Source organism: Oncorhynchus clarkii, unplaced genomic scaffold, assembly GCF_045791955.1.
Source record: "Oncorhynchus clarkii lewisi isolate Uvic-CL-2024 unplaced genomic scaffold, UVic_Ocla_1.0 unplaced_contig_6317_pilon_pilon, whole genome shotgun sequence".
Taxonomy (NCBI): Eukaryota; Metazoa; Chordata; class Actinopteri; order Salmoniformes; family Salmonidae; genus Oncorhynchus; species Oncorhynchus clarkii.
In genome coordinates, this window is record NW_027257941.1 from 340,037 (window position 1) to 364,000 (window position 23,964).

The 23,964-nt window shown below is 43.1% G+C and overlaps 1 protein-coding gene across 1 annotated transcript in view; it reads left to right on the top strand.

Annotated features, from left to right (window-relative positions):
* Positions 1-441: 441 nt before the first annotated feature.
* LOC139394132 (ankyrin repeat and IBR domain-containing protein 1-like) overlaps positions 442-23,964 on the top strand; it is a 58,034-nt gene continuing 34,511 nt past the window's right edge. The window contains exons 1-3 of the mRNA XM_071142166.1: positions 442-671; positions 747-968; positions 7,909-8,190. Of these exons, the coding sequence (XP_070998267.1) occupies positions 8,003-8,190 (188 nt within the window). The 5' untranslated portion in view covers positions 442-671; positions 747-968; positions 7,909-8,002. The remainder of the gene's footprint in view (positions 672-746; positions 969-7,908; positions 8,191-23,964) is intronic.

The window sequence follows — 23,964 nt, forward strand, 5'->3', positions numbered from 1 at the left end:
GCTTTATCTACCTTGCATATATATATATATATATATATATATATATATATATATATATATATATATATATATATATATAGATACATCATTGCTTAAGAAAGCCAGGACCTAGAGAAGAATGACCATTGAATTGATGGACTCTGCCGCCCTCTAGTGGGAGAAAGTTACAAGTGCTAGTTGTACAAGAGACAACCACGCATTTGTTTTCCAATGCGTACTATTCACTTTCTGGAAGCGCGGAGGCGTTTACCGGTTCATTTATAGTAAACAGACAGGATAATGAGCAATTGTTTACATCAAAATATTTTTGAAAGATTCTTCGACAAAAAAAAAAGGAATCATTATTTGACTTCAAACTTCCTAGAACGAAAAAAAAAACATCCTGCAATTTACAGTTTAGCCCTGATTCCTGATAACACTCAACTGGCAGTCTGGTGATTTGAGCGTCAGTGGCTGACAACAACAGAGGCAGGGCAGAGTGCACACTGCCAGCTACACACACAGCCAACTACACACGCGGACTAACAGCTACACACAGCCAGCTAGCTATACACAGCCAACTACACACACACAGCCAGCTATACACACACTGCCAGCTCCACACACAGACTAACAGCTACACACAGCCAGCTACACACATCCAACTATACACATCCAACTATACACACACTGCCAGCTCCACACACAGACTAACAGCTACACACAGCCAGCTAGCTATACACAGCCAACTACACACACACAGCCAGCTATACACAGCCAACTATACACACACTGCCAGCTCCACACACAGACTAACAGCTACACACAGCCAGCTACACACATCCAACTATACACATGACCAGCTACACCCACAGACTAACAGCTAGAAGGACAACAGAAGCCTTATGGAATATCAGCGTTGCCTGACAGAAGAATAGAGAGTCACTGGCAACAGGACAACATTCTGGGGAACCGCAAGAGCCTCTTTTGTAAGTCTACTTAAGCTAGCTAGCTAATCAATGTTTTCTTTATCTTTCTAGTTAACAAAAACACAGAAAAGCCAGAGAAGTGTAGTGCATTTTTAAAGTCATAAACATTTAAAAAAAAACATGACATTTGCTGGCTAGTCACTGTCAACTGCTGCGAGTTGTTAGCTAACGTCGGCTAGTTAGTTAGCTTTCTCCAGCTAGCTAACGATAATTTATCTAGCTAATCTGTATAAACACCGATATGTGTTCGCCAGCTAGTTTATAAACATGAACAATGAGTAATGACCTAGCAAGTACCATTTGTACGTTTTTTTTTTAAATGTTGGCTTTCGTTGAAACAACTAAAAGTTTGGATGATGAAGCTAACTAGGTAGATACAACCATGCTAGTTAGAAAACATACCAGACACTTTGGTTGCTACTTTGTCTGTTGTTATTGAATATCTTGGTTGCTACTTTGTCTGTTGTTATTGAATATCTTGGTTGCTACTTTGTCTGTTGTTGTTGTTGAATATCTTGGTTGCTATTTTGTCTGTTATTGAATATCTTGCTTTCTACTTTGTCTGATGTTGTTGAATATCCTGCTTGCTACTTTGTCTGTGGTTGTTATTGTTGTTAAATATCTTGGTTGTTACATTGTCTGTTGTTGTTGAATATCTTGGTTGCTACTGATTAGCTAGCAGTCAGGCGATGAACCTGCAAATATAATCACCCTTTTTTGAAAAGGCAGCAGTGCCAAGGAGGACAGTGTTTTGGTTGACAGTTTTTAGATAATAAATAGCTCGCTATCATGTTAGTTGTACGTTCTTATCAAAGATTGAACACTAGTATCAACAAGTTATCAAGTGACCCAGTGTTTCCAAGAAACGTGTTTATTTCTAACTTCCGCCTTGGTACAAAATGTGCATAGTGGGCAGTATTTTCTGCCCTGTCGGTATTTCCATTGATCATCAGTTGTTATATTAAAAATGGCAAACATTTGCCTCCACCTTATGGAAAAATTAGTAGAATTGCAGGAAATTAGCAAAAACGTTTTGGGGCTTGTGTGGGGTGGGGGGGGGGGGGGGGGTCTAATAGCTAGGGTACCTGCAACCTGTCATTCATGAATCAGATTTGTCACGTTTACACACCTGGATGTCACTCAACTGGACATCTCATGCAGCATCACAAAAACTAGGGGACTTCTAAGAATTGTAACTTGTGTTAAGAGACAAACCGTGAGTACATCTCACCTGCCCAGACCCGCATGCTCACACCTCCATTCATACTGCCTGCATTTTTGTTTGCCACTTGGCCTTAAATTGTATTGAATTAGTTTTTTCTCGGTTGCCCAGGATATTTCTGTAATTTGATTTGTTCTTTTGTGTCGATGATGGTGAATTGATTGACTTCCACATTGTTAGTAAACAGGTTTTTTTCTCCCCCAAGATGAGAAGAGAATTGTCTAGCCCATTGGGTATCTCAGTAGATCTTTTCACATCCAATATTTTCCAGAAGTGATCTAATTGGTCAAAAGAACAATTTAGTGTAGAGAAAGTAAAAAAAAAATCTGAATTTGTCTGTGTGTGTGTAAATGAAGCCAAAAGAAGTGACTGTTCAATGGTTGGTTTGACCAATCAGAATCTATGCTTCCAGATGGACTGGGATGGGTTCCAGGTTGCCTCTGAGAATAACACTGACGTGGACACTCTGTCTGGGTACTGTCTCCTACACTCTGTCTGGGTACTGTCTCCTACACTCTGTCTGGGTACGGTCTCCTATACTCTGTCTGGGTACGGTCTCCTATACTCTGTCTGGGTACGGTCTCCTACACTCTGTCTAGGTACTGTCTCCTACAGCCTGTCTGGGTACTGTCTCCTACACTCTGTCTGGGTACTGTCTCCTACACTCTGTCTGGGTACTGTCTCCTACAGCCTGTCTAGGTACTGTCTCCTACAGCCTGTCTAGGTACTGTCTCCTACAGCCTGTCTAGGTACTGTCTCCTACAGCCTGTCTAGGTACTGTCTCCCACACTCTGTCTAGGTACTGTCTCCCACACTCTGTCTGGGTACTGTCTCCTACACTCTGTCTGGGTACTGGGTACTGTCTCCTACACTCTGTCTGGGTACTGTCTCCTATACTCTGTCTGGGAACTGTCTCCTATACTCTGTCTGGGAACTGTCTCCTACACTCTGTCTGGGTACTGTCTCCTACACCCTGTCTGGGTACTGTCTCCTACAGCCTGTCTGGGTACTGTCTCCTACAGCCTGTCTGGGTACTGTCTCCTACAGCCTGTCTGGGTACTGTCTCCTACAGCCTGTCTGGGTACTGTCTCCTACAGCCTGTCTGGGTACTGTCTCCTACACTCTGTCTGGGTACGGTCTCCTATACTCTGTCTGGGTACGGTCTCCTACAGCCTGTCTGGGTACGGTCTCCTACAGCCTGTCTGGGTACTGTCTCCTATACTCTGTCTGGGTACTGTCTCCTATACTCTGTCTGGGTACGGTCTCCTATACTCTGTCTGGGTACGGTCTCCTATACTCTGTCTGGGTACGGTCTCCTACAGCCTGTCTGGGTACTGTCTCCTACACTCTGTCTGGGTACTGTCTCCTACAGCCTGTCTGGGTACTGTCTCCTATACTCTGTCTGGGTACGGTCTCCTATACTCTGTCTGGGTACTGTCTCCTATACTCTGTCTGGGTACTGTCTCCTACACTCTGTCTGGGTACTGTCTCCTACACTCTGTCTGGGTACTGTCTCCTACAGCCTGTCTGGGTACTGTCTCCTACAGCCTGTCTGGGTACTGTCTCCTACACTCTGTCTGGGTACGGTCTCCTATACTCTGTCTGGGTACGGTCTCCTACAGCCTGTCTGGGTACTGTCTCCTACAGCCTGTCTGGGTACTGTCTCCTATACTCTGTCTGGGTACGGTCTCCTATACTCTGTCTGGGTACGGTCTCCTATACTCTGTCTGGGTACGGTCTCCTATACTCTGTCTGGGTACGGTCTCCTATACTCTGTCTGGGTACGGTCTCCTATACTCTGTCTGGGTACGGTCTCCTACAGCCTGTCTGGGTACTGTCTCCTACACTCTGTCTGGGTACTGTCTCCTACAGCCTGTCTGGGTACTGTCTCCTATACTCTGTCTGGGTACGGTCTCCTATACTCTGTCTGGGTACTGTCTCCTACACTCTGTCTGGGTACTGTCTCCTACACTCTGTCTGGGTACTGTCTCCTACACTCTGTCTGGGTACTGTCTCCTACACTCTGTCTGGGTACTGTCTCCTACACTGTCTGGGTACTGTCTCCTATACTCTGTCTGGGTACTGTCTCCTATACTCTGTCTGGGTACTGTCTCCTACAGCCTGTCTGGGTACTGTCTCCTACAGCCTGTCTGGGTACTGTCTCCTACACTCTGTCTGGGTACTGTCTCCTATACTCTGTCTGGGTACGGTCTCCTACAGCCTGTCTGGGTACTGTCTCCTACAGCCTGTCTGGGTACTGTCTCCTATACTCTGTCTGGGTACTGTCTCCTACACTGTCTGGGTACTGTCTCCTATACTCTGTCTGGGTACGGTCTCCTATACTCTGTCTGGGTACGGTCTCCTATACTCTGTCTGGGTACGGTCTCCTATACTCTGTCTGGGTACTGTCTCCTACACTCTGTCTGGGTACTGTCTCCTACACTCTGTCTGGGTACGGTCTCCTATACTCTGTCTGGGTACTACCTCCTGTACTCTGTGTGGGTACTACCTCCTATACTCTGTCTGGGTACTACCTCCTATACTCTGTCTACTGTAGAGACGTCCCTATTGTGAGCAGAACAGGATGGTAGTAGGAGCTTGTCCGTGCCCACTGCCCTGTGCCTGTGTGCCCACAACGACATAACAACATATGGCATCGGTGGAGTCCAAGTCCACAATGGGTCTTATGGTTTGTCCCAAATGGCACCCTATTCCTTATGTAGTGCACTACTTTTGACCAGGGCCCATTGGGCTCTGGTCAAAAGTAGTGCATTACATAGGGAATAGGATTCAATTTGGGCCTGGGCCCTGGTCTCAGGGTGAGGACAGTTGGCTGAGGGAAGCAGGAAGCCCCTGGTGATACTAGAGGAAGTCTTGTCTCTCTCTCTCTCTCTCTGTCTCTGTCTGTCTGTCTCTCTCTCTCTCTCTGTCTCTCTCTCTGTCTCTCTCTCTGTCTCTCTCTCTGCCTCTCTCTCTCTGTCTCTGTCTGTCTGTCTGTCTGTCTGTCTGTCTGTCTGTCTGTCTGTCTCTCTCTCTCTCTCTCTCTGTCTCCCCCCCGCTCTGTCTCTCTCTCTGTCCCCCCCATGAGATGAAGTGGCACGGTCAGAAAGTATCATTAGCCCTAGCAGAACAACACGGTGTATGGGTGGAAAGGGGACTTGTGTGGAAGCAGCCTCTCCTCCTCCTCCTCCTCCTCAGTTTTGGGCTTTTGTGGTTCGGGCTTGCAGTTACTCAGTTAGGCTACTCTTCTCCCCCTGGTTTCTGTTGGTAAGTAGGCTGGTTTTTTAGGATTCAACGAGGTTGTGTTTGGTGTCAGTAGAAAAGCTTGTTGTTAGGATAAATCAGAATGACAGTTGAAATGTGACAGTCTTTGGCTAAAGCCAGTTTTTTTTTTCTCTCTTCTGATTAACCTATATTTGGTTTGAGACATCCTGTTGTTGTTGTTGTTGTCTTGTTGAAATCTGGGTCGCGTTCAGTAGAGACCAATGTTGTGGAATGTAAAGACAGAAATGTATAGCCTAAAACATAATATACCTCTCTGAGTAAAGGAATCATGTAGATTAAATGAATGTGATTCAATACATTACACCCTCCTGAATGTGATTCAATACATTACACCCTCCTGAATGTGATTCAATACATTACACCCTCCTGAATGTGATTCAATACATTACACCCTCCTGAATGTGATTCAATACATTACACCCTCCTGAATGTGATTCAATACATTACACCCTCCTGAATGTTATTCAATACATTACACCCTCCTGAATGTGATTCAATACATTACACCCTCCTGAATGTTATTCAGTACATTACACCCTCCTGAATGTTATTCAATACATTACACCCTCCTGAATGTTATTCAGTACATTACACCCTCCTGAATGTTATTCAATACATTACACCCTCCTGAATGTGATTCAGTACATTACACCCTCCTGAATGTGATTCAGTACATTACACCCTCCTGAATGTTATTCAATACATTACACCCTCCTGAATGTGATTCAATACATTACACCCTCCTGAATGTGATTCAATACATTACACCCTCCTGAATGTGATTCAATACATTACACCCTCCTGAATGTGATTCAGTACATTACACCCTCCTGAATGTGATTCAATACATTACACCCTCCTGAATGTGATTCAATACATTACACCCTCCTGAATGTTATTCAATACATTACACCCTCCTGAATGTGATTCAATACATTACACCCTCCTGAATGTGATTCAATACATTACACCCTCCTGAATGTGATTCAATACATTACACCCTCCTGAATGTGATTCAATACATTACACCCTCCTGAATGTGATTCAGTACATTACACCCTCCTGAATGTGATTCAGTACATTACACCCTCCTGAATGTGATTCAATACATTACACCCTCCTGAATGTGATTCAATACATTACACCCTCCTGAATGTGATTCAATACATTACACCCTCCTGAATGTGATTCAATACATTACACCCTCCTGAATGTGATTCAATACATTACACCCTCCTGAATGTGATTCAATACATTACACCCTCCTGAATGTGATTCAATACATTACACCCTCCTGAATGTTATTCAGTACATTACACCCTCCTGAATGTGATTCAATACATTACACCCTCCTGAATGTGATTCAATACATTACACCCTCCTGAATGTGATTCAATACATTACACCCTCCTGAATGTGATTCAATACATTACACCCTCCTGAATGTGATTCAATACATTACACCCTCCTGAATGTGATTCAATACATTACACCCTCCTGAATGTGATTCAATACATTACACCCTCCTGAATGTGATTCAATACATTACACCCTCCTGAATGTGATTCAATACATTACACCCTCCTGAATGTTATTCAATACATTACACCCTCCTGAATGTGATTCAATACATTACACCCTCCTGAATGTGATTCAATACATTACACCCTCCTGAATGTGATTCAATACATTACACCCTCCTGAATGTGATTCAATACATTACACCCTCCTGAATGTGATTCAATACATTACACCCTCCTGAATGTGATTCAATACATTACACCCTCCTGAATGTGATTCAATACATTACACCCTCCTGAATGTGATTCAATACATTACACCCTCCTGAATTGTTTCTTTGTCTGTAATTTCCTCTCTGTCCTCTCTGTCTGTCCTTAGGCCCAGTTCCATTTCTTTGGCTGTAATTTCCTCTCTGTCTGTCCTTAGGCCCAGTTCTATTTCTTTGTCTGTAATTTCCTCTCTATCCTCTCTGTCTGTCCTTAGGCCCAGTTCTATTTCTTTGGCTGTAATTTCCTGTCTATCCTCTCTGTCTGTCCTTAGGCCCAGTTCTATTTCTTTGGCTGTAATTTCCTCTCTATCCTCTCTGTCTGTCCTTAGGCCCATTTCCATTTCTTTGGCTGTAATTTCCTCTCTATCCTCTAGGTCTGTCCTTAGGCCCAGTTCCATTTCTTTGGCTGTAATTTCCTCTCTATCCTCTAGGTCTGTCCTTAGGCCCAGTTCCATTTCTTTGGCTGTAATTTCCTCTCTGTTTGTCCTTAGGCCCAGTTCCATTTCTTTGGCTGTAATTTCCTCTCTGTCTGTCCTTAGGCCCAGTTCCATTTCTTTGGCTGTAATTTCCTCTCTGTCTGTCCTTAGGCCCAGTTCCATTTCGTTGTCTGTAATTTCCTCTCTATCCTCTCTGTCTGCCCTCAGGGGCATCAATATGCTGTCCTTCTGCAGTTGGTCAGGTTGAAATATCACCAAACGCCTTCAGGTTGAAGCTCCTCCTGGTAGAGTCTGAGGGGCGATGGGGAACACAGCCACTAAATTCCGCAAGGCTCTGATCAACGGTGACGAGGGTCTGGCCTATCAGCTGTATGAGGGGAGCCCCCAGTTTAAAGAGAGCCTGGACCCCAACACTTCATATGGCGAACCCTACCAGCACAACACTCCTCTGCACTACGCCGCCAGGCACGCCATGACACGTCTCATCAGGTGAGGACATGACTCGTACGTCTCAGTGTTACCTGACCCTCTGGCCCATCTAACTGTATGAAGTCATCTGAAATCTGTCTAATAACCTGAAATATGGAAAACTGGGGAAAGAACCTGGGGGAGAAAATATATATATTTAACAAAGAGACTGAAAATGTGCTTCCCTCTGTGTGATGGGGTTATAGGGGCTGGCAGGGTAGCCTAGTGGTTAGAGTGTTGGACTAGTAACCGGAAGGTTGCAAGTTCAAATCCCAGAGCTGACAAGGTACAAATCTGTCATCCTGCCCCTGAACAGGCTATTACACCTAACCCACTGTTCCTAGGCCGTCATTGAAAATAAGAATTTGTTCTTAACTGACTTGCCTAGTTAAATAAAGGTAAAGGTTTCATAACGTGATTTTATTTGATTTTATTTGTCTGTCCCAAGTTTTCTGAGCAAAAGAAACAATATACACTAAAAAAGTTTTAGAACCCCTACTCATGTTGGAACATTGCTGAGAGGCCTGGCTCGCGGTTCACGTTCCAATTCAGCCCAAATGTGTTCGATGGGGTTGAGGTCAGGGCTCTGTGCAGGCCAGTCACCGATCTCGACAAAACCATTTCTGTTTAGTGCACGGGGGGAGGGGGGGGGCATTGTCACGCTGAAATTTGTCCGTCGGATTGCCAGATGGTGAAGGGTGATTCATCACTCCAGAGAACGCGTTTCCACTGCTCCAAGAGTCCAGCTTTACTCCATTGGAGCTTTACACCACTCCAGCCGACGCTTGGCGTTGCGAATGGTGATCTTAGGCTTGTGTGCGGCTTGCTTGGCCACGGAAACTCATTTCATGAAACTTCCGACAAACAGTTATTTTGCTGACGTTGCTTCCAGAGGCAGTTTGGAACTTGGTAGTGAGTGTTGCGACTGAGGACAGATGATTTTTACGCGCTTCAGCACTCGGCGGTCCCATTCTCTGAGGTTGTGTGGCCTACCACTTCGAGGCTGAGCCGTTGTTGCTCCTAGACGTGTCCACTTCACAATAACAGCACTTACAGTTTACCGGGGGCAGCTCTAGCAGGGCAGAAATGTGACGAACTGACTTGTTGGAAAGGCGGCATCCTATGACGGTGCCACGTTGAAAGTCACTGGGCTCTTCAGTAAAGCCATTCTACTGCCAATGTTTGTCTATGGAGATTGCATGGCGGTGTGCTCGATTTTTTTTATTTTTTATACACCTGTCAGCAACGGGTATGACTGAAATAGCCGAATCCACTAATTTGAAAGGGTGTCCACGTATTCGTTTATATGTGATCGTATACAAATGTAAGCAAGGTCTGAAATGAATGTTTTTAGTCAAATAATACATCTGTTTTGGAGGAAAAAAAGGACCTGCTGCTGAAATCAAGTTGTGTTCTATCATAGATTACCCAGGCAGGACACTGGTGAGTGTTCTATCATAGATTATCCAGGCAGGACACTGGTGAGGGTTCTATCATAGATTATCCAAGCAGGACACTGGTGAGTGTTCTATCATAGATTACCCAGGCAGGACACTGGTGAGGGTTCTATCATAGATTATCCAGGCAGGACACTGGTGAGTGTTCTATCATAGATTACCCAGGCAGGACACTGGTGAGTGTCCTATCATAGATTACCCAGGCAGGACACTGGTGAGTGTTCTATCTTAGATTACCCAGGCAGGACACTGGTGAGGGTTCTATCATAGATTACCCAGTCTGCACACTGGTGAGGGTTCTATCATAGATTACCCAGGCAGGACACTGGTGAGTGTTCTATCTTAGATTACCCAGGCAGGACACTGGTGAGGGTTCTATCATAAATTACCCAGGCAGAACACTGGTGAGTGTCCTATCATAGATTACCCAGGCAGGACACTGGTGAGTGTCCTATCATAGATTACCCAGGCAGGACACTGGTGAGTGTTCTATCATAGATTACCCAGGCAGGACACTGGTGAGTGTTCTATCATAGATTACCCAGTCAGAACACTGGTGAGTGTCCTATCATAGATTACCCAGTCGGCTCACTGGTGAGTGTCCTATCATAGATTACCCAGGCAGGACACTGGTGAGTGTTCTATCATAGATTACCCAGTCGGCTCACTGGTGAGTGTTCCTGCAGTACCCAGTCGGCTCACTGGTGAGTGTTCTATCATAGATTACCCAGTCGGCTCACTGGTGAGTGTTCCTGCAGTACCCAGTCGGCTCACTGGTGAGTGTTCTATCATAGATTACCCAGTCGGCTCACTGGTGAGTGTTCCTGCAGTACCCAGTCGGCTCACTGGTGAGTGTTCTATCATAGATTACCCAGTCGGCTCACTGGTGAGTGTTCCTGCAGTACCCAGTCGGCTCACTGGTGAGTGTTCTATCATAGATTACCCAGTCGGCTCACTGGTGAGTGTTCCTGCAGTACCCAGTCGGCTCACTGGTGAGTGTTCCTGCAGTTTTGTTGCGTAACCTTACGCGTCGTCCTGAATGTCTTTTATCTGGACCCAGCAACAAACAGCCTGTTTTGGTTTCACCGCTAATTCAATGTATTTTATCTAACCGTTTGTTTAAACTTTTTTATTTATCCAGCAACAGCCAGTCAGATGAGATAGTAGCATTTAGGTTACCGTGACGACTTGGAAATGACATTCAGTTGGTTTTTATTATCCCCTTAAGGACAAAATGGTGGCAGCGAGTTGCACCCAAACAAAGCACAGACAGACGAAAACATTCTTTAAAAAAAATAAAAAAGTGATTAAATTAAGCGGTTCGTTTTTAAAAGATGACTTGTCAAGTATTAGAAATGGGGGTTGTTTTTAAAAGATGACTTGTCAAGTATTAGAAATGGGGATTGTTTTTAAAAGATGACTTGTCAAGTATTAGAAATGGGGATTGTTTTTAAAAGATGACTTGTCAAGTATTAGAAATGGGGATTGTTTTTAAAAGATGACTTGTCAAGTATTAGAAATGGGGATTGTTTTCCCCTCTTTGTTTTCAATGGCTTTTCACATGGGAGTTATTCACCGCTATGGTTATGCTGTGTGGAGCACCTTTTAGTTGTATAAAACACCTTTTAGTTGTATAAAGCACCTTTTAACTATATAAAACACCTTTTAACTATATAAAACACCTTTTAGTTGTATAAAACACCTTTTAGTTGTATAAAACACCTTTTAGTTGTATAAAACACCTTTTAACTATATAAAACACCTTTTAACTATATAAAACACCTTTTAGTTGTATAAGACACCTTTTAACTATATAAAACACCTTTTAACTATATAAAACACCTTTTAACTATATAAAACACCTTTTAGTTGTATAAAACACCTTTTAGTTGTATAAAACACCTTTTAGTTGTATAAAACACCTTTTTAACTATATAAAACACCTTTTAACTGTATAAAACACCTTTTTAGTTGTGTAAAGCACGTTTGTTTAGTTGTATGAAGCCTATGTGGTAGCAGCTATTCCCTGCTCTCTGTGCCCAGGATGGGGGGGGAGAGAGTGTTGTGTGTCTCTCTGTCCCATCTGCCCCTGCTAGGAACCATCTGTTAGACACGTCACAGGAGCGTTCCACCCTGAGACTGAGCTACAAGCCTCCTTCACTCTCTACCGCTGTAGTTCTATAGCAGGACACCGACACCTATAAAGGCAGTTCATTAGACACCAAACAGAAGAAATCCTACTGAAACAGGGAGTGGACTAAAACCTGGACTGTAGGGCTCCACTACTAGTTCCTCCAGTCTCTAACACTAGGGACTCTGTTACAATACGTTAGACATCCTACTGAAACAGGGAGTGGACTAAAACCTGGACTGTAGGGCTCCACTACTAGTTCCTCCAGTCTCTAACACTAGGGACTCTGTTACAATACGTTAGACATCCTACTGAAACAGGGAGTGGACTAAAATCTGGACTGTAGGGCTCCACTACTAGTTCCTCCAGTCTCTAACACTAGGGACTCTGTTACAATACGTTAGAAAATCATCCTTCCTTCCTTGTTGCATTGAGCTAAGCATACATCTGTAAATGATTAGGACAGGTGGTAGCCACGGTTACCGTTATATTACTTCTACCGACCCAGCACGTTCAGATAGGCGATCACTTCAAAGGAGGGCTCGGCATGGTAACCTAGTGGTTAGAGCGTTGGACAGGTAGCCTAGTGGTTAGAGCGTTGGGCAGGGAGCCTAGTGGTTAGAGCGTTGGGCAGGTAGCCTAGTGGTTAGAGCGTTGGGCAGGGAGCCTAGTGGTTAGAGCGTTGGGCAGGTAGCCTAGTGGTTAGAGCGTTGGGCAGGTAGCCTAGTGGTTAGAGCGTTGGGCAGGTAGCCTAGTGGTTAGAGCGTTGGGCAGGTAGCCTAGTGGTTAGAGCGTTGGGCAGGTAGCCTAGTGGTTAGAGCGTTGGGCAGGTAGCCTAGTGGTTAGAGCGTTGGGCAGGTAGCCTAGTGGTTAGAGCGTTGGGCAGGTAGCCTAGTGGTTAGAGCGTTGGGCAGGTAGCCTAGTGGTTAGAGCGTTGGGCAGGTAGCCTAGTGGTTAGAGCGTTGGGCAGGTAGCCTAGTGGTTAGAGCGTTGGGCAGGTAGCCTAGTGGTTAGAGCGTTGGGCAGGTAGCCTAGTGGTTAGAGCGTTGGGCAGGTAGCCTAGTGGTTAGAGCGTTGGGCAGGTAGCCTAGTGGTTAGAGCGTTGGGCAGGTAGCCTAGTGGTTAGAGCGTTGGGCAGGTAGCCTAGTGGTTAGAGCGTTGGGCCAGTTTACCGAAAGGTTGCTAGTTCGAATCCCCCGTGCTGACAAGGTATAAATGTGTCTTTCTGCCTCCCTGAACACAGCAGTTAACCCACTGTTCCCCGGTAGGCCTTCATTGTAAATAAGAATTTGTTCTTAACTGACTTGCCTAGTTAAATAATATTCCATGAAATGTAAAATTTTCTGAAGGATTTCAACAGCATGTAGTTCTGTATCAGGGTACCAGTTTCTAGAAAGCTACTACTTAGCAACTACTTAGCTACTACTTAGCTACTACTTAGTGCTATACATTATATGAAGGTTTAATAGTGTGTGTGTGTGTGTGTGTGTGTGTGTGTGTTATTTCTCTACGACAACTTGCAGCGAACTACATTGATACGGAGACTCTTCATTTTCCCAGCGTTCTTCATCATACTGTCATTTTCCCAGCGTTCTTCATCATACTGTCATTTTCCCAGCGTTCTTCATCATACTGTCATTTTCACAGCGTTCTTCATCATACTGTCATTTTCCCAGCGTTCTTCATCATACTGTCATTTTCCCAGCGTTCTTCATCATACTGTCATTTTCCCAGCGTTCTTCATCATACTGTCATTTTCCCAGCGTTCTTCATCATACTGTCATTTTCCCAGCGTTCTTCATCATACTGTCATTTTCCCAGCGTTCTTCATCATACTGTCATTTTCACAGCGTTCTTCATCATACTGTCATTTTCCCAGCGTTCTTCATCATACTGTCATTTTCCCAGCGTTCTTCATCATACTGTCATTTTCCCAGCGTTCTTCATCATACTGTCATTTTCCCAGCGTTCTTCATCATACTGTCATTTTCACAGCATTCTTCATCATACTGTCATTTTTTACTTGTGTCTCAAATGGCTTCCTATCCTCTACGTAGTACACTTCTTTATTCTCTATCCTCTACGTAGTACACTTCTTTATTCTCTATCCTCTACGTAGTACACTTCTTTATTCTCTATCCTCTACGTAGTACACTTCTTTATTCTCTATCCTCTACGTAGTACACTTCTTTATCCTCTATCCTCTACGTAGTACACTTCTTTATCCTCTATCCTCTACGTAGTACACTTCTTTATCCTCTACGTAGTACACTTCTTTATCCTCTATCCTCTACGTAGTACACTTCTTTATCCTCTATCCTCTACGTAGTACACTTCTTTATCCTCTACGTAGTACACTTCTTTATCCTCTACGTAGTACACTTCTTTATTCTCTATCCTCTACGTAGTACACTTCTTTATTCTCTATCCTCTACGTAGTATACTTCTTTATCCTCTATCCTCTACGTAGTACACTTCTTTATCCTCTACGTAGTACACTTCTTTATTCTCTATCCTCTACGTAGTATACTTCTTTATCCTCTACGTAGTACACTTCTTTATCCTCTACGTAGTATACTTCTTTATCCTCTACGTAGTACACTTCTTTATCCTCTACGTAGTACACTTCTTTATCCTCTACGTAGTACACTTCTTTATCCTCTACGTAGTACACTTCTTTATTCTCTATCCTCTACGTAGTATACTTCTTTATTCTCTATCCTCTACGTAGTATACTTCTTTATCCTCTACGTAGTACACTTCTTTATTCTCTATCCTCTACGTAGTACACTTCTTTATTCTCTATCCTCTACGTAGTATACTTCTTTATCCTCTATCCTCTACGTAGTACACTTCTTTATCCTCTACGTAGTACACTTCTTTATCCTCTACGTAGTACACTTCTTTATTCTCTATCCTCTACGTAGTACACTTCTTTATTCTCTATCCTCTACGTAGTACACTTCTTTATTCTCTACGTAGTACACTTCTTTATCCTTTATCCTCTACGTAGTACACTTCTTTATCCTCTACGTAGTACACTTCTTTATCCTCTACGTAGTACACTTCTTTATTCTCTATCCTCTACGTAGTACACTTCTTTATTCTCTATCCTCTACGTAGTACACTTCTTTATCCTCTACGTAGTACACTTCTTTATTCTCTATCCTCTACGTAGTACACTTCTTTATCCTCTACGTAGTACACTTCTTTATTCTCTATCCTCTACGTAGTATACTTCTTTATCCTCTACGTAGTACACTTCTTTATCCTCTACGTAGTATACTTCTTTATCCTCTACGTAGTACACTTCTTTATCCTCTACGTAGTACACTTCTTTATCCTCTACGTAGTACACTTCTTTATCCTCTACGTAGTACACTTCTTTATTCTCTATCCTCTACGTAGTATACTTCTTTATCCTCTATCCTCTACGTAGTACACTTCTTTATTCTCTATCCTCTACGTAGTATACTTCTTTATTCTCTACGTAGTACACTTCTTTATCCTCTATCCTCTACGTAGTACACTTCTTTATCCTTTATCCTCTACGTAGTACACTTCTTTATCCTTTATCCTCTACGTAGTACACTTCTTTATCCTCTACGTAGTACACTTCTTTATTCTCTACGTAGTACACTTCTTTATCCTCTACGTAGTACACTTCTTTATCCTCTATCCTCTACGTAGTACACTTCTTTATTCTCTACGTAGTACACTTCTTTATCCTCTATCCTCTACGTAGTACACTTCTTTATCCTCTATCCTCTACGTAGTACACTTCTTTATTCTCTATCCTCTACGTAGTACACTTCTTTATCCTCTACGTAGTACACTTCTTTATTCTCTATCCTCTACGTAGTACACTTCTTTATCCTCTACGTAGTACACTTCTTTATCCTCTATCCTCTACGTAGTACACTTCTTTATTCTCTATCCTCTACGTAGTACACTTCTTTATCCTCTACGTAGTACACTTCTTTATCCTCTACGTAGTACACTTCTTTATCCTCTATCCTCTACGTAGTATACTTCTTTATTCTCTATCCTCTACGTAGTACACTTCTTTATCCTCTATCCTCTACGTAGTACACTTCTTTATCCTCTACGTAGTACACTTCTTCATTCTCTATCCTCTACGTAGTACACTTCTTTATCCTCTACGTAGTACACTTCTTTATCCTCTACGTAGTACACTTCTTTATCCTTTATCCTCTACGTAGTACACTTCTTTATTCTCTACGTAGTACACTTCTTTATCCTCTACGTAGTACACTTCTTTATTCTTTATCCTCTACGTAGTACACTTCTTTATCCTCTACGTAGTACACTTCTTTATTCTCTACGTAGTACACTTCTTTATCCTCTACGTAGTACACTTCTTTATTCTCTATCCTCTACGTAGTACACTTCTTTATCCTCTACGTAGTACACTTCTTTATCCTCTACGTAGTACACTTCTTTATCCTCTATCCTCTACGTAGTACACTTCTTTATTCTTTATCCTCTACGTAGTACACTTCTTTATCCTCTACGTAGTACACTTCTTTATTCTCTATCCTCTACGTAGTACACTTCTTTATCCTCTACGTAGTACACTTCTTTATTCTCTACGTAGTACACTTCTTTATCCTCTACGTAGTACACTTCTTTATCCTCTACGTAGTACACTTCTTTATTCTCTACGTAGTACACTTCTTTATCCTCTACGTAGTACACTTCTTTATCCTCTACGTAGTACACTTCTTTATCCTCTACGTAGTACACTTCTTTATCCTCTACGTAGTACACTTCTTTATCCTCTATCCTCTACGTAGTACACTTCTTTATTCTTTATCCTCTACGTAGTACACTTCTTTATTCTCTATCCTCTACGTAGTACACTTCTTTATCCTCTACGTAGTACACTTCTTTATTCTCTATCCTCTACGTAGTACACTTCTTTATTCTCTATCCTCTACGTAGTACACTTCTTTATCCTCTACGTAGTACACTTCTTTATTCTCTATCCTCTACGTAGTACACTTCTTTATTCTCTATCCTCTACGTAGTACACTTCTTTATCCTCTATCCTCTACGTAGTATACTTCTTTATCCTCTACGTAGTACACTTCTTTATTCTCTATCCTCTACGTAGTACACTTCTTTATCCTCTACGTAGTACACTTCTTTATTCTCTATCCTCTACGTAGTACACTTCTTTATCCTCTACGTAGTATACTTCTTTATTCTTTATCCTCTACGTAGTACACTTCTTTATCCTCTACGTAGTACACTTCTTTATCCTCTACGTAGTATACTTCTTTATCCTCTACGTAGTACACTTCTTTATCCTCTACGTAGTATACTTCTTTATCCTCTACGTAGTACACTTCTTTATCCTCTACGTAGTATACTTCTTTATCCTCTACGTAGTATACTTCTTTATCCTCTACGTAGTACACTTCTTTATCCTCTACGTAGTACACTTCTTTATTCTCTATCCTCTACGTAGTACACTTCTTTATCCTCTATCCTCTACGTAGTACACTTCTTTATCCTCTACGTAGTACACTTCTTTATTCTCTATCCTCTACGTAGTACACTTCTTTATCCTCTACGTAGTACACTTCTTTATCCTCTACGTAGTACACTTCTTTATCCTCTACGTAGTACACTTCTTTATCCTCTATCCTCTACGTAGTATACTTCTTTATCCTCTATCCTCTACGTAGTACACTTCTTTATTCTCTATCCTCTACGTAGTACACTTCTTTATTCTCTATCCTCTACGTAGTATACTTCTTTATTCTCTATCCTCTACGTAGTACACTTCTTTATTCTTTATCCTCTACGTAGTATACTTCTTTATTCTCTCCTCTACGTAGTATACTTCTTTATCCTCTACGTAGTACACTTCTTTATCCTCTACGTAGTACACTTCTTTATCCTCTACGTAGTATACTTCTTTATTCTCTATCCTCTACGTAGTACACTTCTTTATCCTCTACGTAGTACACTTCTTTATTCTCTATCCTCTACGTAGTACACTTCTTTATCCTCTATCCTCTACGTAGTACACTTCTTTATCCTCTATCCTCTACGTAGTACACTTCTTTATCCTCTACGTAGTACACTTCTTTATCCTCTACGTAGTACACTTCTTTATCCTCTATCCTCTACGTAGTACACTTCTTTATCCTCTACGTAGTACACTTCTTTTGAGTTCATCACACGCTCAGAGAGACGTTTAATTCTATGCTGTTATTTGTAATCGATTGTCGGCCATCGATACTAGTGGCAGTGGTCCTCTGTAGACGGTGGTTGGTTATGACTGTGGACATGAGGGGGGGGTTTCTAGACCGTAGAGAGGATAAATGAGTCAAACGGTTAAAGTCAGATAAGAGTGTTTTCATCGTAACAACAGTGGAGTTGACATTAGCCCCTGGCCTAACCATTACTGTGGAGAACAACCGCCATCTTGTCTGTTAACAGTTCCCACAGGATTGCTACTCTGACAAATTTATATTTCACTTTGCCGAACCATGATGAGTTACGGGCTGCGGTTTCTCTGTGTCCACAGCCTCTGGAAGGCTACTGTTGAGTCAGTGTGAGAATCTCAATTTGCTCACGTCCTCTCTCCTCACTTCCTTCTCAAAACCTTTGATTTTGAGGAGAAAGGTCAGAAGAAAGGGACCTCTGGCTTTCACATCCAATGGGTTTTGAGAATGCATTTGAGATTCTCCCATTGACTCAAGAGTAGCCTTCCATCAGCTTACCAAAGGTTGTACCACAGTAGAAAACTGTGTGTCTGGTAGCTCGGGGGCCGTCGATGACTAGCTCTCAAGTAGATACTGAGAAATATTCACTAGACCTAAATACTACATGATTAAATCTGTATATAAAAACTATAAAACATAATTTTAGCATTTCTTTTGCTATCTATTTTACCCCTACATCAATCGGTTAAATCACATTATTTAAAATGTTTTCATTCAGTTACTAAAGTAACAGTCCTGGCTGAGCCCCGATATGCGCTTCGCGGTTACGATGTCGCCTGTATACGCCTACTGGCAATGAAAAAATTTAAAAGCACAGGATATTTGTACCTCGATAAAACGTCTCTGCTTTGGTAAGTAATATCTCGACCAAATAAGCCATTTCTACCCTTGTCACTTTTTTAATATATTTAAATGCAGGAAAATTATTTGGTGGAATGTGCTCAGAAAAAAAATGTTAATTTTTTTCTTGAAGCCAACGTTAATTCGCTTCGTCTCCAGTGTTCCATAGTCCTACATGTTGACTCTAGTGGTCCATAGTCCTACATGTTGACTCTAGTGGTCCATAGTCCTACATGTTGACTCTAGTGGTCCATAGTCCTACATGTTGACTCTAGTGGTCCATAGTCCTACATGTTGACTCTAGTGGTCCATAGTCCTACATGTTGACTCTAGTAGTCCATAGTCCTACATGTTGACTCTAGTGGTCCATAGTCCTACATGTTGACTCTAGTGGTCCATAGTCCTACATGTTGACTCTAGTGGTCCATAGTCCTACATGTTGACTCTAGTGGTCCATAGTCCTACATGTTGACTCTAGTGGTCCATAGTCCTACATGTTGACTCTAGTGGTCCATAGTCCTACATGTTGACTCTAGTGGTCCATAGTCCTACATGTTGACTCTAGTGGTCCATAGTCCTACATGTTGACTCTAGTGGTCCATAGTCCTACATGTTGACTCTAGTGGTCCATAGTCCTACATGTTGACTCTAGTGGTCCATAGTCCTACATGTTGACTCTAGTGGTCCATAGTCCTACATGTTGACTCTGCTGGTCCATAGTCCTACATGTTGACTCTAGTGGTCCATAGTCCTACATGTTGACTCTAGTGGTCCATAGTCCTACATGTTGACTCTAGTGGTCCATAGTCCTACATGTTGACTCTAGTGGTCCATAGTCCTACATGTTGACTCTGCTGGTCCATAGTCCTACATGTTGACTCTAGTGGTCCATAGTCCTACATGTTGACTCTAGTGGTCCGTAGTCCTACATGTTGACTCTAGTGGTCCATAGTCCTACATGTTGACTCTAGTGGTCCATAGTCCTACATGTTGACTCTAGTGGTCCATAGTCCTACATGTTGACTCTAGTGGTCCGTAGTCCTACATGTTGACTCTAGTGGTCCGTAGTCCTACATGTTGACTCTAGTGGTCCATAGTCCTACATGTTGACTCTGCTGGTCCATAGTCCTACATGTTGACTCTAGTGGTCCGTAGTCCTACATGTTGACTCTAGTGGTCCGTAGTCCTACATGTTGACTCTAGTGGTCCGTAGTCCTACATGTTGACTCTAGTGGTCCGTAGTCCTACATGTTGACTCTAGTGGTCCGTAGTCCTACATGTTGACTATGCTGGTCCATAGTCCTACATGTTGACTCTAGTGGTCCATAGTCCTACATGTTGACTCTAGTGGTCCATAGTCCTACATGTTGACTCTAGTGGTCCATAGTCCTACATGTTGACTCTGCTGGTCCGTAGTCCTACATGTTGACTCTAGTGGTCCGTAGTCCTACATGTTGACTCTAGTGGTCCGTAGTCCTACATGTTGACTCTAGTGGTCCGTAGTCCTACATGTTGACTCTAGTGGTCCATAGTCCTACATGTTGACTCTAGTGGTCCATAGTCCTACATGTTGACTCTGCTGGTCCATAGTCCTACATGTTGACTCTAGTGGTCCATAGTCCTACATGTTGACTCTAGTGGTCCATAGTCCTACATGTTGACTCTAGTGGTCCATAGTCCTACATGTTGACTCTAGTGGTCCATAGTCCTACATGTTGACTCTGCTGGTCCATAGTCCTACATGTTGACTCTAGTGGTCCATAGTCCTACATGTTGACTCTAGTGGTCCATAGTCCTACATGTTGACTCTAGTGGTCCATAGTCCTACATGTTGACTCTAGTGGTCCATAGTCCTACATGTTGACTCTAGTGGTCCATAGTCCTACATGTTGACTCTAGTGGTCCATAGTCCTACATGTTGACTCTAGTGGTCCATAGTCCTACATGTTGACTCTGCTGGTCCATAGTCCTACATGTTGACTCTGCTGGTCCATAGTCCTACATGTTGACTCTAGTGGTCCATAGTCCTACATGTTGACTCTAGTGGTCCATAGTCCTACATGTTGACTCTGCTGGTCCATAGTCCTACATGTTGACTCTGCTGGTCCGTAGGTCTACATGTTGACTCTGCTGGTCCGTAGGCCTACATGTTGACTCTAGTGTTCTGTAGTCCTACATGTTGACTCTGCTGGTCCGTAGGTCTACATGTTGACTCTGCTGGTCCGTAGGCCTACATGTTGACTCTAGTGTTCTGTAGTCCTACATGTTGACTCTGCTGGTCCGTAGGCCTACGTGTTGACTCTGCTGGTCCGTAGGCCTACATGTTGACTCTGCTGGTCCATAGGCCTACGTGTTTTACAAGGCATTGGAAAAGCTCCCTCGTCTTTGTGCTTGAAATTGCAACTTATTATGTGACTTGTTAAGCAAAGTTTTACTCCTTGACCTTATTTAGACTTGTAATAACAAGGGGTTTGTGTACTTCTTTACTCGAGACATTTCAGCTTTTCATTCAAAATTAATGGGTGAAATTCCACTTCAACATTATGCGGTATTGTGTGTAGGTCAGTGATGACAACATCTGAATTTAATCCATTTTTTAAATTCAGGCTTAACACAACAAAATGTGGAGGAAGTCCAGGGGTGTGAATATTTTTTTTGAAGGCACTTTATATATGAGGAAATGTAGCGATTTTTATGATTTGTTATCTGTGATGGTTATGATACATTAGGCATTGTTGAGCTCTGTTGGCTTATAGGCCTAGATAAAGGCACCATTACATTTTTTATTATTTGAGTACTCGAGTTCAACATAATTAGTGGCAGAACCTAAGAAAAATAGGTGTGTTCTGTTCAGAAATATGGTTTAAAATTAATACATTTAAAATGTTTTAATTATATTATAATTTTTAAAGACAATTGCACCCCCACTTTCAGACAGTCAGGTGGTCATGATGTAGGGCAGTCCCTGAAGGGACTCTTCTTATCAACTGGATGCAAGACTATCATTCTCTGTGTTCTCTAAGGAATTCAGCATTCTCTGTGTTCTCTTAGGAATTCAGCATTCTCTTCGTTCTCTTAGGAATTCAGCATTCTCTGCGTTCTCTAAGGATTTCAGCATTCTCTGTGTTCTCTTAGGAATTCAGCATTCTCTGTGTTCTCTTAGGAATTCAGCATTCTCTGTGTTCTCTTAGAAATTCAGCATTCTCTGTGTTCTCTTAGGAATTCAGCATTCTCTGTGTTCTCTTAGGAATTCAGCATTCTGTGTGTTCTCTAAGGAATTCAGCATTCTCTGTGTTCTCTTAGGAATTCAGCATTCTCTGTGTTCTCTTAGGAATTCAGCATTCTCTGCGTTCTCTTAGGAATTCAGCATTCTCTGCGTTCTCTTAGGAATTCAGCATTCTCTGTGTTCTCTTAGGAATTCAGCATTCTCTGCGTTCTCTTAGGAATTCAACATTCTCTGTGTTCTCTTAGGAATTCAACATTCTCTGTGTTCTCTTAGGAATTCAGCATTCTCTGTGTTCTCTTAGGAATTCAGCATTCTCTGTGTTCTCTTAGGAATTCAACATTCTCTGTGTTCTCTTAGGAATTCAACATTCTCTGTGTTCTCTTAGGAATTCAGCATTCTCTGTGTTCTCTTAGGAATTCAGCATTCTCTGTGTTGATCTCTCCAACCCCCTCTGAGGAGCTGAGGTTACATCCTATTGGTCTGATATCTGAGGTTAACTTTTACAGTAATACTATTGGTCAACGAGTCAGAATTTGAATCCAAACAACTCAGATGTTATGAAGGTGTCTTGGATTCATTGTTCTTTCTCTTATGTTCCTGACTTGCTGTGGTGAGAAACCAACACTCATTCTTTTTCTCTCCCATGACCTCTGGGCCCTGGCACGAGCCATGGTTTCTTCATCTCTCCCATGACCTCTGGGCCCTGGTACGAGCCATGGTTTCTTCATCTCTCCCATAACCTCTGGGCCCTGGCACGAGCCATGGTTTCTTCATCTCTCCCATAACCTCTGGGCCCTGGCACGAGCCATGGTTTCTTCATCTCTCCCATGACCTCTGGGCCCTGGCACGAGCCATGGTTTCTTCATCTCTCCCATGACCTCTGGGCCCTGGTACGAGCCATGGTTTCTTCATCTCTCCCATAACCTCTGGGCCCTGGCACGAGCCATGGTTTCTTCATCTGTCCCATGACCTCTGGGCCCTGGCACGAGCCATGGTTTCTTCATCTCTCCCATGACCTCTGGGCCCTGGCACGAGCCATGGTTACTTCATCTCTCCCGTGACCTCTGGGCCCTGGCACGAGCCATTGTTACTTCATCGCTCCCGTGACCTCTGGGCCCTGGCACGAGCCATGGTTTCTTCATCTCTCCCGTGACCTCTGGGCCCTGGCATTCTTCATCTCTCCCGTGACCTCTGGGCCCTGGCACGAGCCATGGTTTCTTCATCTCTCCCGTGACCTCTGGGCCCTGGCATTCTTCAGCTCTCCCGTGACCTCTGGGCCCTGGCACGAGCCATGGTTTCTTCATCTCTCCCGTGACCTCTGGGCCCTGGCATTCTTCAGCTCTCTCCCGTGACCTCTGGGCCCTGGCATTCTTCATCTCTCTCCGTGACCTCTGGGCCCTGGCATTCTTCAGCTCTCTCCGTGACCTCTGGGCCCTGGCATTCTTCAGCTCTCCCGTGACCTCTGGGCCCTGGCACGAGCCATGGTTTCTTCATCTCTCCCGTGACCTCTGGGCCCTGGCATTCTTCAGCTCTCTCCGACCTCTGGGCCCTGGCATTCTTCATCTCTCCCGTGACCTCTGGGCCCTGGCATTCTTCAGCTCTCTCCGACCTCTGGGCCCTGGCATTCTTCATCTCTCCCGTGACCTCTGGGCCCTGGCATTCTTCAGCTCTCTCCGACCATGCTTAGAATAATGCCTTGTAATGCTTGTTAACGCCTTGTAAGTGAAGCTTTATGCCCTTATATGTACATCCATTCATTTGACAAAGTCATTAAATACACTTGTATTTAGAATTCGGGTTCAGACATTTCTTCATGGTCTGTCGCTGTAACTCAACTATTGTGTTATTGACTGTACGTTTGTTTTATTCCATGTGTAACTC